Genomic DNA, 14,551 nt, shown 5'->3' with positions numbered 1-14,551 from the left:
GAGTGAAATTTGACACAAAATTATTTTACTATAGTAACATTGTTTATATTCTAACGAATTTCAAAAGTCTCAATAAACCAAATGGTAATTATCAGTTACCCATATAAATTAATATAATATTAAGTTTTCTTATATTTATTTTTCATTTGTATTACATCTCTAGTTTGCTTATAACGTTCTTTCTTAATGTTTGCCAAGTAGCACAGAGAGCTTAATTTTACACACTTCAAGTATAATTAAATAAAAACAAACCACAAACCTATATTTCGTAACTAACGTCAAATATACTGTTATTTAATAAAATACCTATTGCCATATATAACAACGGTATATACTAAAATGGACGAGAAACCGAATGTTAAATTTTACTTTTAAAAAATAATCATAGCAAAATAAATCAAGTACAAATTTATGATCATTTATTTTACATTGTTACAATTCGCAATCATTTTTATTGTTCGTCTTTTATTGTTTATAGTATATATACACTCAGCTCATAAAAAAATAAATAAAGCACATCTGAAATTATTATATTTTTTTATAAGCTGCTTTTGAGATTAATATTTATGCTTTGAATTATTTTAAAAGTTTAGCAAATCATACTTAACAAATGTTAAATCTTATTTGAAGATATTTTTATAACAACTGTGACCTTTCACTGTTCTTTAATATTGCTAATTCATTTATTTCGAGTTGCCCTTTAGATTGACTTCTAATGTTATCTATTATGTATTAACATACTTAAAATATTAACAGTCCTTAATAATGTCATCTAAGTATAAGTACCTAGATATTATTACATATTATCTAAATATTGTGATTGAGAGTGAGCAATTTTTTTTATAATAATGTTATTGTAACACAATTTAAAAATAGTTACAAAATTGTTTATTTAATAATTTATGATCCAACAAGGTTATTGTTATTTAATTTGCAAAGTAAGATATCACAAGTGAAGAAACATATAGTGATAGAAAATAAGCACAAAATAATTTATAAACAATTGTACATGATTTTGTACACAACAAATTACTACACGTTTGTAAACTTTACAAAAAAAATAAATTACGTAACTTGATTTTAAGAATAGAATTAATCAATAAGTTTAATATTACTTTGGTGACATAGTTACCTCCTGTGTTATCCACAGTAGAGGACTATTACACAATTTAATATTTATTTTTAAATTAAAAATATCAATTTTATAATTTATTTTATTTCTAACACAAGTTTGTGTTTTAATTTAATAGACGCATTAATCAATTAAATGTATATTAAACAAATTGAGAAGAAAACAATGATGACATAAATAGGTGATTAAATGAAATATTAACAAGAGTTGAAATCAATTATATCATATACAAAACGTAATAACACTTGTACAAATCAAAATCACAATTAAAATATTGAAGCTTTAGAATTATTACTGCTAATTGTATGAAATAAGTTCATAAACATATGGGTCATCAAGACATAATTAAATAAATGTTCTAAAATACCCATTCAATATTCAGTATATTTTTTATCACCTTATTAATTAAATGTTACAAAAAAATATTACGATTTATCCAAAAATCATTTGATTTATTGGTTTCAAATGAAGTGATAATTTATCATAGCTGTTCGTTTTCATATATTTATAAGTAATTTCGTTAAATTATAATACCTGATGTATAATCAAGTATTTTCAGGTAAATAAATATCTGTACATAATCTTAGCAATAAACTAAAGCTAAAGCAAAACTAAATCCTAATTCTTTATAATATGTAGTACTAAATCAAAACTAATGCAAAAAATACACTTAGAAAAGCAAAATATGGCTATAATAATATAACAACAAAATATTGTGATGGCATGCCTAAAATAATTGTAATATTGGCAAATAAAAATAACATGAAATGAATAGAGAAACAATCTCACTTTCCGTTAATCATAAAATCAAACATACTTAGTTTATTTTTATTTTATTAAAATAGCTAATAATTATTATTTGTATAAGTTAAAAATAAAGTTAAATTTAAACTATTTGTGTGAAAATTAAAATGAAAGTAATGTAAACACTGTTTATGTAATAGACTTTTAAATGCTTTTTGATAATAAGAGCTTATATTTCAAATATGATAGTAGAAATACTAATTAGAAATTATGTTTCAAACAAAACTATGTCACAACAATGAATTAAGATCAAATGTTATATTTTCACTCTTGTTAACATGATAGTGACTCAGTTAATTTACTTCATTTATTTTAACGAAAATTTGTAAAACTTAAATGCTGAATATGCATGCAGAGATTTCTGAAGAGAGTATGTTTTGTTTTAACATCTATTTAAATCAATTCTATGGATTCTGTTTTGTTGGTCTTGAAGTATTTATCTCACTTCTCTGACAATAAAACCATGTTCTTTACATCAATGAATTAAGTTATTAGCTGCGAGTATAGTTTGAAAATCTAACATCAAGCAGAATTTTATATGATTTTACATTAAGTGTACACACCAAATTAAAACAAAATAAATTGCTTTGCTTGACCAAGTGAGGATATTGAGCAGTTACTACAAATTCCAGAATGAGTTTATTTTAAATCAAATAGTCTTATAATGTAAAAAATTGTACTTTAATATTTTAATATCCTAGTAATTTTGATAATAAGACCAGCAATATTAAATAATGATTAACAATGTTTTACTTTAGCTTAAGCTAAATTATTTACTTCTTTACAACAACACTGGAAAAATTGTTAAGGACATAGCAAAGTATTGTTATAATTTTATAGATTTCAGCCTTGGAATCCTCACTTCAGCCTTAGCCCTGTATATAATTGTATATAAGTTAAAAGATAAGAAGATATAATATTATATATCAAATTTAATACAGAATAAACTTGTGCTGGCTTTTATATAGAGTTCATTACATAACATTAATTCTTTACTTTTAATAAATTGTGATATATGTTATTTTAACAAGTTATGATAATGCTAAACTGGAGGTACAATTAATTTCTAAAGTTATATATGTATCCTGTATAAATATATTTTCTATTATTACTTATAATTTTAATACTTTTGATCAAATGGAGCACATTCCAAGCCCTATATGTAACTCGAAATAATTATATATACAACATACAATTTAACATTAAGAGTCTTAGAGACGATAGTGTTAATGGTTTGAAAATACACAGTCAGTTTTGATTGGATTAAAAAAATGAAACTTCACACTTCTAACATATAGCACCACCATTTCTACAACCACATTCCACTGTTTGAACTGTCACATTTGCGTTAACTTGATCAATCAGATGAGCCACTAGATTACTGCTTGTATCCTTTCATGTGTATGCTTGGAGTATAAAGTTGTATTTGGTATGGCAAGATTGAGAGGATATGAGCGTAGATGGGGTCAGCGTATGAGACAAGTGAGACAGAGCTCAGCGGACCCAATGCAGTCGTCGTGGCAGAAGGCACCGCATTTCTTGCACAGGATCATTGCACGCAGGTTACACACACACGCGTCATCTGCGCCAACACTTCGGCAACGAGTAACGTTCTATAAATAAAATTAATTTTAATTGATAACTAAAAAGGTAAACCAATCACAACAATATTTGATATATTGTAAAATGAAAAATAAATAAATATTAGATACATACTACATTAGAATTCTGGTTAGAAGGTGGAGCACTTGATGCCCTAGGAGCAACATTAGGTGTTCTCTGCACAAGGATATATTGTCCCAAGTTATTTGACCGATTCTCGTTAATCTGGAATTACAATGAGCAAAATTTATTTACAATAAAATTTAAGCTTTAATGGACATAACTAATATAGAAATAATGGTTCATTTATTGCTCCAATTTTTTATTTGACAAGTCTGAATTATCGTTATTTGTTAATCCAGTAAAGTTTATGCAAGCAATTGTTTTGTTTTAATAGTTTATATTGATCTTGATTTGATTGAATACATACCTCAGTATGAGGCATGATAGATGCGGGTATCTGTCTGACCAGTACCGGCGGCGGAGGCCGCGGAGGTCGCGTGGGTCGTGTGAGCAGTGCAGGCGGTGGCCTCAGCTGGCCGCGTAACGCGTCGCGATTCGGACTGTTTTGAATCACGGCTTGACAGATCTGATAACTACGCTCCAGATTCACAGCACCAGGGGGTACTTTGTTAGAGCTGCGACTCCTAAAGAAAACAGCCCGTTAAATATCTTTTTTTTACACATTTTTATAAAATTAATACAATCTAATGTGATCCAGTGATAATAACGTGTGAATCTTAACAGATGAATGTGGGTTAGAAACCAGGCAAAGCACCACTCGATTTTCATGTGCTTATAATTTATGCCATGCCAAGTGCTACAGGAAAACATCTTGAGGATGAAATTAGACCCATGAAGGTTCCATGAGTCTAATTTCACTGAAACACAAGTGTATCCACCAATACACATGGGAGAAGCGTGGTAGCATTAAATACTCCTCAAAGGGAGAGGAGTCCTAAGCCCAGGAGTGGATAGGCGATAACTGAATTTTTTTTATACAATCTATTTAAGTATAAGAAAATAATATGGTGTTTTATATTAACACAGTGAAATCGTCTAACAACAAGTTATATTTCTTAATACACACTTTTAAAACGCAATATTGCATATGGAATAATTAAAATTAATGTCATTTGTTTTGATAAGCCATGAAATACTAGCATTCACCATAACAGCTTTCGAAAGTTTGATTAAAAATTGCAATATGTATATATATATATATATATATATATCATATACAAAATTCATAACATAACTAATAAAAGTAGCCATGTATAAAAAATACTTTTAATATACCTGTTTGATTCCTTTCCAGATTTTGATTTTTTGCCAGGGATCCTAACACTCTGGGTCACCGTAGTTGAGTTAATTGAAGGATTAGTAACTGAAGTGCTGGAAACCATACTAGCTGTTGGTTCACATTCCTGTTTAACTAAAACATCTTTCATTGAGTGGCAACTTTCAGATGAATTTGAAGATTCCATATTATAATTTGTATCACGATCTGTCTTGTACATGCAATTTTCATCATTAATATTAACATCTTCCATGCTAGTTTTAGAGTCTTCGCTAACATACTTCGCATTATCCATATTTATGTTTGCAAAATTTTGTATACTAATAACATTTTCATTTTGCACCCAATCACTCTCACTTTTCCATGACACTGCTGAGTTTTTAGGCTTTGCTGGATCTTGCAAGTGATCATCTGGGTATGAAACCACCTAAGAGTAATTTTAAAGATTTATATGTAGAATAAGTCAAGAAAAAACCAAGAAGCATGTTACAAACTCATACTTACTGATGTATTTGTTACTTCCATCATTGGAATTGAAGAATTTTGTGCCATTGGCATTGTTACAACAGCAGTTACATCTGTAATATTTATAATTATATTTTAAGCACACTTATCATTCCAAGTTTTAATTATTCCAAATATGACTTACTTTTGTTTAAATACCCTCACAAGTAATTGTAAAATGTAAGAATTACTTACTTGTTTCACTCATATATGATGTAAGTTCCATCAGATTTGTTTGGGGACCATACTTGACATCTTCATTTTCTATAAATTCAATAAATTCTATATAGTAATGTAAAATTTGTTTACATATTACAATATGTTGTGTCTGCTATCATATTATACTTACGAGATGTTAATATTGGCAATCCACTAGTTTCTAGTATAAATGATTCAGCATCTTTGAAGTGTTCATCATAATAATTAGGAACAATACCATCTATTTCTTTAACTTTATGTTCATTTTTGTCTGTATTGTTTACATCGCTTTTATTTGTAGAGTGTTCAATTGATTGTTTTGCTGAATAATCTAATTCCTCAATTACTTCCATTTTTTCATATGACACATCTTTAGAAACAAGTGTTGGTGATTTGTTATTCTGTAGTGAATCAGTACTGTATGCATCTATCACAGTTTCCCGAAATCCAGGTACATACTCATCCTGACTGTCATGAGCTGGAGATTCTTTAACATTTCCTTTATCAATTGGTGTTATTTCGTGGGCTTCTGTTTCATTATTTTCATATTCATGTGGAACATTATCTGAAGTTTCATTTACAAGTGAGACATTATTCAAATGGTTTTCTATCTTGAGGCTAGAAATAGATGATACACTATGTTCATCATACTCATAAACAGAGGCTGTGGCTTTACTGTCCTCACTATTGGTGTCACCTTGATCCTGGCCAGAGTACAGATTGAGATCCTCATTCTGACACATTTGTTCATTGTTATAGTTTGTTTCACCATCTGACCCAATGTTACTCTCTGGATCTTCAGTCTTCATAGTCATGTAGCTGGTATTGTCAACAGCGTAATCATCCTCATATCTAATTCTTTTTGAAAATTGATAATCATTTATGTCATTACTCAATCTTTTAGTTGTTTCTGGCATGCTGTTTGTAAAGTCTGTTGTTTTATCTTCATCACAGTCTTTGGATGCACTTGATTCTTCAATTTTAACAACACACATGTCTAAATCTTGTTTAATTTCATTTCCAGAGTCATTGTCTACTAATAACAGGGGATCAACTGGTGTTGTTGATACAGATTCTTCTATCCTAGTTATCGAGGATGAATCAGAGAAACTGAAGTCCATCTGACACTCCACATAGCCTTGACTCTTAACATGTTTAAGTGGCAGCAAACCTGGTACTGGGGCCGATGATTTATTGCTTACTGAAACAGAGTCATCTTCAACTTCTTCAGCTTCTTTTGCTGAGGACCTAGTTACTGCACCAACTGAACGCAATCTTTTACTAGAGCTTGAAGATTTATTTTTTTTAATCTTTGGAACAGTGCTACTGCTAGTTATTGAAGCAGTTGGTCTTAGTTTAATAGTCGTTTTCAGAGAAGGTCTCTCTGAATTTAAATTCATAGAAGATTTTTCTCTTTGTGATTTTTCTCCCCAAAATGGCTCAAAATGTTTTAACTTCCATGGGTCAATCTTACTCTTTTCTTTTTCAGCTTCACTCTTCATCTTTTGTTGATTTTCTGGAGTAAATTCTCCTCCAGAGAGAGATTCTTGCCACTCCAAGCATGCACGAGCAAAAAATTCATTACTTAGACTAGATGAACTTAAACGACCGGAAGTGCTTGGTCTATCTACATTAGGTAGTAATTGTCCCAACTTATATTGATATAAAGGAGGAAGTAATGAAAATGTATGCTTATTTAAAAGAGCTCTAATATTTGTGTTAACTAATATGGAATCTGGAGTTTCTAAGTCTATACAGCCTTCTCTTGTCTGTTGTAATTGAGCTGCTGTTGAAAGTTTTTTGCTGCTACGCTTTCTAGGTTTTATACAAAATCCTGGAATACTCGCCAGAACTTCCCGCATAGTCGATGGTCTACTATTACAGGAAGAGCTAGTGTCTGCACAAGACGTGGCTGCAGTCCATTCTCGGTTTTCTGGTGGTGGAGGAGGTGGTAATGGTTTGACTATTATTCTTGGCAACGGTCTGGAATGATTTGAGCTCTTTTTTCTACGCTTTGATTGTTTTCTTGAAGAGTGTTTACTAGATTTTTCACCGTCTTGCGGAATTCGAATTACCGTATACTGTTCGTTATTGTTGCATGCCAAGTATTTACTCTCTGACGAGTTATCTGAATATTCAACCTCATTATTAACAGGTTCCATTGGTGATACGTCTAACTCCATTGTTAACAACGTGCTTAGTATTAATAGTTTTGTAATAGTATTTTACAACGAAGAAGTACTTAATGCCGCAGCCAATCACTAAATCAACCCATTGTGTATTTCTTCACATGCTATGCATATATGAAATATTTCATGAGTGATATTAGAAACGAATAACATTTAATCATCACTTATTTGAAATAATTCAAGGTTAAACAACATAGTATTCATTCCTTTTCACAACAGAAGAGCGAAAATCAAAATGTCACAACAACGCAGAAAATGGATTCCGCTAACATACGTTCCGTTTTAAGTTACTTATTTATAAATTATCATCAATTTAGTTTACTTTTCATAGACTATTTTAATTATTACTATTTTATTTTACAGCAATTTTACGATGAATTATTACTACAAAAATGTGGTTAAATAAATAATGTAATATTCATTAAAATCAGAAGAAGCATATGAAATGGAGATAACTTTATTTATAAAAATATATTAAGCAATTTTGTACATATTATTATCCAATTTTGCCTACAGATACGCAAAAAGAATCAAAGATAAATCAAATAACGTTGTTGAAATAACAAATTTTTCATTACTTTTACACTATTATTAGATATTGACTACAACGGCAAATGGAAATTTTAAATAGGTTAAAATAAAATAGGCATATTTCAAATGCAAGAAGACAATCAAAATAAATGTTTTCAACACATAACACACAATTGTGCAAAACAGGCTACTACAAGTCTATAATATTTAATTATTCAATAAAATGAAAGTATAACTTTTTTTATATATTATAATTTTTAATATCATTATTTTATTAATATTGAATATAATTTTATTTAACGCTCTCATATTTTTCAAACGTCATAATCTAGGAATAAGATACAGGTAGAAGTAAAAATAACTATAAAATTATTATTAAAAGTTATATATAATGTTAAATAATTTAGGAAAGGCTCGCAAAACTATTTGTATTCGTTGCTGTCCCGATAGTATGAAAGTACGATACTGGCGACGCCTGACGATATATACGTATAGTAATAATCAAAATTTATTTTTACGATATTAATAATTATTTCTTCGAAGTTAGTACCGATTCATTGAATGATACAAATCTTTCACAAAATTATTTTAATCAATATAATTAGTCAATTGTCTACAGTGTAATCTAGTGAGTCTATGACAAGTGGTTAAATTCTCTTTGGTACCTAACCAAAGATAATATAGCCAGCCAAAGTTTGGCTTTAGCATTTATGTTACAGCCGCCATTTTGATCTTTTCATGTGGTTAATTTTTTGTGAGACGCGTTTTATATTATATCGTTAATCTAAAGTATTTTTCGTAATTAATAATATACATTTTGTCAACAAGTGTTATTGTAGTGCTTTGATATAATATAAAGTCTTATTGTTCACCAATATGGGACGTGGAAGGTAATTATAAGTATATAAGATTCATTAGATTTATTTTCAATCAAAACTAACATTATTAGTAGTTTTATTGATTTATTGTGTTCTTCTTTATAAAAATGTAGAGACCGCAGCCGAGATAGGCGTCGCAGTCGGAGTAGGAGTAGAAGCAGAAGCCGAAGCCGTAGTCCGCGCTATGGTCTCGGATCAGGTGGTGGCGGGGGCGGCGGTGGATATGGCGGAGGCGGCCGAAGAAGTAATCCAGGAGCAAATCTTCGCAAACCCAAATGGGATTTAAGTAGGCTAAAACCATTTAAAAAGGATTTCTATATACCACACAGTGAAGTAGAAAATAGACCCGAGTCAGAGGTGGAAGCTTGGAGAAGTGAAAATGAAATAACCTTAAAAGGCCGTAACATACCTAAGCCAACGCTAACTTTTGATGAAGCTGGTTTTCCAGATTATGTTATGGATGAAATTGATAAAATGGGATTTTCCAAACCAACTCCAATTCAAGCCCAAGGTTGGCCAATTGCTTTAAGTGGCTATGATATGGTTGGTATTGCTTCAACAGGTTCAGGAAAAACTCTATCCTATATTTTGCCAGCTATTGTTCATATAAATAATCAACCAAAATCAAGTAGAGGTGATGGGCCTATGGCCTTAGTTTTAGCTCCGACAAGGGAACTTGCTCAACAGATTCAAGAGGTTTGTGATAAATTTGCTAATACGTCAAAAATCCACAATACCTGTTTGTTTGGAGGTGCTCCAAAAGGACCACAAGCTAGAGACTTGGATGCTGGGGTTGAAATTGTAATTGCTACTCCTGGACGTTTGTTAGATTTTTTGGAAAGTGGACGAACTAATCTAAAGAGATGCACTTATTTAGTCTTAGATGAAGCTGACAGAATGTTGGATATGGGTTTTGAACCTCAAATCAGAAAAATAATAGAACAAATAAGACCAGACCGACAGACCCTTATGTGGTCAGCTACTTGGCCTAGGGAAGTCCAAAGTTTAGCTGCAGAATTTTTAAAAGATTACTTACAAATTAATGTTGGATCATTGCAACTGGCTGCAAATCATAATATATTGCAAATTATCGATGTTTGTATGGAGTATGAAAAAGAGACTAAATTAAGCACTCTACTAAAAGAAATAATGGCAGAGAAAGAAAATAAAACCATCATTTTTATTGAGACAAAACGACGAGTAGATGACATTACAAGAAAAATGAAAAGAGATGGGTAAATCTTTTTGACAGTTTCTTAGTGAATTTGCAATTTACTTTAAAATACAGTAAAGTTTATTAACAAGAGTAGCTTTTTATAAACAAAAGATTTATAATTTCATGTAATGTGCAATCTTCACAATTTGCAGGTGGCCAGCTGTTTGTATTCATGGTGACAAATCACAGAATGAACGTGACTGGGTATTACAAGGTAAGACAGCGCTGGGTAATGTTGGTTTTTGAAATATGTTTTATTATCTTTTGTTTTATTTGATATTCTATAAACATTTGTATCATATTATTAAAATAGATATCCTTTTCCCTTCAACTAAAAATTATTATCCTAAAAAGTGGCGACAGTAAAAAAAATGACGAACATCGAAACGAGTCGAGAAGCGGTGTCGGACTGAAGTAGCACGCGAGTCGCGGGTGTGGCAATCCTGCCACGCGTCACTTGACGCGTGTCGCGTATAAACGGTATCTGAACACATGTCTGCATGTGCAGGCTGAGGCGAGCTGCGGCCGGGCGGCGAGGGCGGCGGCCCGCGGGCGATGTCGCCGCTAAGCGCCCGGCGGCCGCACCGCTCCGCCCCTATTGACGGGGCTAAGCCCTAAGCACTCAGAGTTGCCACCGCGGCTAGTCTGCGCCGCTTCTCGCGCGTGCGGCGCGGCGGGGTTGGCGGTCGGCCTCGCCGGGGGGCCCGAGGCGCGGGGTGGCCCGCCGCCGCTCCGAGTCGGCGCTCGAGGCTCCCCGTGCGCTCGCCGTTCACGTCTCGCTTTGCGCCTCTTGCGCTCTCGGACGCCCTTATTAGTCCTAATTGACATTTCGATCGAACTGTACACCATCACTTTTCGATGGGATCGTTAAAAGTAGTAAGTTTCGAACATATTGCGACATATACACTGTCCGAGATGTTTTTGGCTACAGTCGGTCGATTGAAATATTCATGGCATTCATTGTAGGTTGTGATTTATATTGATTTTATTATATTTATTATATTATACATATAGTGAAAATATTTAAATATTGTTTTGTTATCATGTATAGTATTTTGAACAAATAGTAAAAAATATGCGACTGTTTAATTAATTATGTTAAGCATATTATATATTTTTAAATAATATATATTCTACTAATAATCAAGATTATCATTAGCAATTACATATTATCATTCACATTAACTTTATGATGACCAAATGTTTGTACTAGTAATTAAATTAATGTTTAGAATTGATAAAACTGGTTATATTTTATATATAAATTAGTAATTTTAACGAAATCTTTCTAATCTAATTCTTTAATCTACATAGTTCAATTTATGTTTAAAGATATACTTACAAAATATATTATTTCAGATTTTCGCAGTGGAAAAGCTCCTATTCTTGTAGCAACAGATGTTGCTGCAAGAGGATTAGGTATGTGTATAGTTTTGCTATAACTTGACTTTTATGGTTATATGTTTTTGCTAATATTAATTTGTTTTTAATATATTTTTTCAGATGTTGATGATGTCAAGTTTGTAATAAATTTTGATTACCCTAGTAACTCTGAAGATTATGTTCACCGAATTGGTAGAACAGGTAGAACTAATAAAACCGGAACCGCATATACATTTTTTACGCCATCAAATGCTGCTAAGGCTGCAGATCTTGTCTCAGTGTTAAAAGAAGCCAAACAAGTAGTTAATCCTAAGCTGCAAGAGCTAGCAGAACGAGGTGGTGGTGGTGGCAGAAGTAAGTATTGAAACAAGACTCAAAAGTTTGACTCATTGGATTTTTAAACTAGACAGTATATTAATGCTTGTCATTATCTACTTAGGACACCGTGGTCGCGGTGGCAGATACCGAAGAGGACGTCGATCCAGAACTCGATCCCGCTCTCGCGATCGACGTCGTCGGTCACGTACGCGTTCACGATCCCGAGATCGCCGTCGGCGCAGACACAGCTCGTCCAGATCGTCACGCAGCAGGTCATCGAGATCTTCGAGAAGTCACTCGCGCTCCCGTTCCCGTTCACGTAGCCGATCTCGCTCAGGCAAGTGCAGCCCACTGAAGGATGGTTCTAATATTGGGCCCCAGCCTGCGACTCAGGCTCTGCTGCCGACGCCCAAACCACTTTTGCCCACACCTATTGGTCCCCAACTACCTCCCTCACATTTTGATAGACCTAACGGCAAAGCTTCCTCAACACCTCCCATTCGCAATAATGAAACGCGATCTAATGATACAGACTTTTCTCCTAGTAATTACATAAATAATAATGTTAATAATCACATAAATCATGATACCAATTTACAGCAACAACAACAACAGCAGGCAAACTCTATTCCACCTTTAATGGCTATAAATCCTCAAATGAATATGTGTGTTCCTCCTCCAATGAATGGTCAAGGCTTTATGATGCCTCCTTACTTTCCCAGTGATCAATATGGAATGATGATGCCAAGTTTTCCTCCCAATGCCATGCTCAATACTACTGGCTGGGGAGCACCACCTCCACCCCCTCCTCCTCCTCCTCCTACGGAAACTAGTGGTGGGCCTCAAAACAGCTATGACTATGGACAAAGTGGCTCGGGGCAAAGTCGCCTTCCAGAGTCGGATTCCAGAAAAAGAGGAAGTCGTTCTGGTGGCCTCGGAACTTCGAGCTCGTTTGGCCTGGGCTCTGGCGGCCTGGGTTCCGAAGGGGGCTTCGGATCATCCAGCGGTGGCCTGGGCTCAGCTGACAACTATGGCGGTGGTCTCGGGTCAGGCGGCCTAGGCTCTGGTGGCGGCCTTGGCTCCGATGAGAGCCAAAGCGGCTCCCGGTCGCGGGGCAGTCGTGACCGACGTCGGCGAGGAAGAGGACGAGACCACGATGACTATAACTCGGATAGCCCGAGTGGTGGTCTCGGGTCTTACGGCTCGGGCGGCCTCGAAGGCGGCCTGGGTCAGGCAACTGGCGGATTAGCTACTGGCGGTCTTGGCGTACCCCATGGGAGCCTCTTGCCGCGCATGCTCCCGCAGAACGTTGGCGACTTCGGAGAACAACAAAACGCAAACTTTACAGCTTTCGGTTCATATGGGTCTAAAAACAATAAAAGAAATCAACCCGAAAATGACGGTAGTAATTTTGATAGTAGTAATATGAATGGTGTTGATTATTATGGCCAAAATATGGGACCTGGCCGACCTTTCACATCTAATGTGGATCCAGTTATGTCTAATGGTGCGCTGGCTAACGGCTCCATGGGGTACAGAAATGACCGCCAGGGCAATCGCCAACGACGGTGAATAAGATCGAGGTTTGTTACATTCAAACCAATGCAAGCTCGTCTCCCTAACAATACCAATTTTGAGATGCCATCCATAAAATATCATTATTAGATATTATTGTGTTTTTTAACTTTTTAATATTGTTATGGTTGGTGTGTCAAAAACACTATTATTTCTATTAATAAATAATTAACTTTGTATTCACAAAGAAGAAGTGCAATTTTTTTATATTTGTTTTTTTTTTTACAGAGAACGGCTATAATGGTGACTCTCGTCGACGTAGGCGGCGATAAAACTGAATAAATTCGGCACTAACAGAACAACTGAAATAAATTAAGGAATTGCTATTTTCATTCCATATGTATCGGACAGTACTGATTTGATTTTTATATTGATAAAAAACAATACATTTTATAAATAATTAAATTTTCAGTGATTGCTTAAAGTAGTATTAAGAATACATTGGTACATTTAAGTTTTATATTAAAAACAATGTTAGTAAAATGTAAACATGTTTTAGTGTCTATTAATGTATACCATACATAATTAAGAATAAAAATAACAGTATGATTAAAATCTTATATACTCACAATGCCTTTTTATAATAGATGCAAAAAAAAATTAAGTAATGTAATTAAGTAAGGCTAAATGCTTTATTTATTAAGATCTGTACAATTTGTGTTGTTAAAAAAAACCAAAAGCAGAGGTTTTTTGTAATTGCACTTGATGTTTTATTCTCACATCACTGGTATGTTGTGTAAGAAATATTACAAAGTAATCTTGCTTTGTAAAAAGATAGATACTTCTCATTGTAATGTATCTAATAACAATCATTGTATTAATTTGATTCTTAAGTCCGAATCTATGTATATTTTACTTGAGTAGTAGTGTATTTTATTAATGAAAATAAAATTCCTTTATATACATACAATGAGTTTAATT

The 14,551-nt window shown here is 33.2% G+C and overlaps 2 protein-coding genes across 2 annotated transcripts; one reads left to right on the top strand and one right to left on the bottom strand.

Moving 5' to 3' along the window:
• Positions 1-2,037: 2,037 nt before the first annotated feature.
• LOC126781353 (putative Polycomb group protein ASXL3) lies at positions 2,038-7,965 on the bottom strand. Its single transcript, XM_050506300.1, has 7 exons — positions 5,692-7,965; positions 5,538-5,606; positions 5,343-5,416; positions 4,838-5,265; positions 3,969-4,185; positions 3,653-3,763; positions 2,038-3,549 (listed from the first exon to the last, which is right to left on the bottom strand). Exons 1-7 carry the CDS (start codon positions 7,721-7,723, stop codon positions 3,403-3,405), a joined length of 3,078 nt encoding a protein of 1,025 aa, XP_050362257.1. The 5' UTR covers positions 7,724-7,965; the 3' UTR covers positions 2,038-3,402.
• Positions 7,966-8,959: 994 nt separating this feature from the next.
• Positions 8,960-14,513, top strand: LOC126781354 (uncharacterized). Its single transcript, XM_050506301.1, has 7 exons — positions 8,960-9,150; positions 9,252-10,373; positions 10,507-10,568; positions 11,714-11,773; positions 11,858-12,091; positions 12,177-13,638; positions 13,859-14,513. The coding sequence occupies exons 1-6, from the start codon at positions 9,137-9,139 to the stop codon at positions 13,625-13,627; spliced, it is 2,943 nt and encodes a 980-aa protein (XP_050362258.1). The 5' UTR covers positions 8,960-9,136; the 3' UTR covers positions 13,628-13,638; positions 13,859-14,513.
• Positions 14,514-14,551: the final 38 nt, after the last annotated feature.

Source organism: Nymphalis io, chromosome 3 (genome assembly GCF_905147045.1).
Source record: "Nymphalis io chromosome 3, ilAglIoxx1.1, whole genome shotgun sequence".
NCBI classification, from domain to species: domain Eukaryota; kingdom Metazoa; phylum Arthropoda; class Insecta; order Lepidoptera; family Nymphalidae; genus Nymphalis; species Nymphalis io.
Note: the sequence above shows the minus strand (reverse complement) of the source record. Positions and strands in the feature narration are given on the sequence as shown.

Bases quoted from the DNA above. Each gene is read 5' to 3' on its own strand.
- LOC126781353 (XM_050506300.1), bottom strand. From the start codon at position 7,723: ATGGAGTTAGACGTATCACCAATGGAACCTGTTAATAATGAGGTTGAA. The intron at 5,607-5,691 runs GTAAGTATAATA...TTGAATTTATAG, and splicing joins ATTGCCAATATTAACATCTC to AAAATGAAGATGTCAAGTAT. The intron at 5,417-5,537 runs GTAAGTAATTCT...TAAATATTACAG, and splicing joins ATCATATATGAGTGAAACAA to ATGTAACTGCTGTTGTAACA.
- LOC126781354 (XM_050506301.1), top strand. The intron at 10,374-10,506 runs GTAAATCTTTTT...CACAATTTGCAG, and splicing joins AGAAAAATGAAAAGAGATGG to GTGGCCAGCTGTTTGTATTC. The intron at 10,569-11,713 runs GTAAGACAGCGC...ATATTATTTCAG, and splicing joins ACGTGACTGGGTATTACAAG to ATTTTCGCAGTGGAAAAGCT.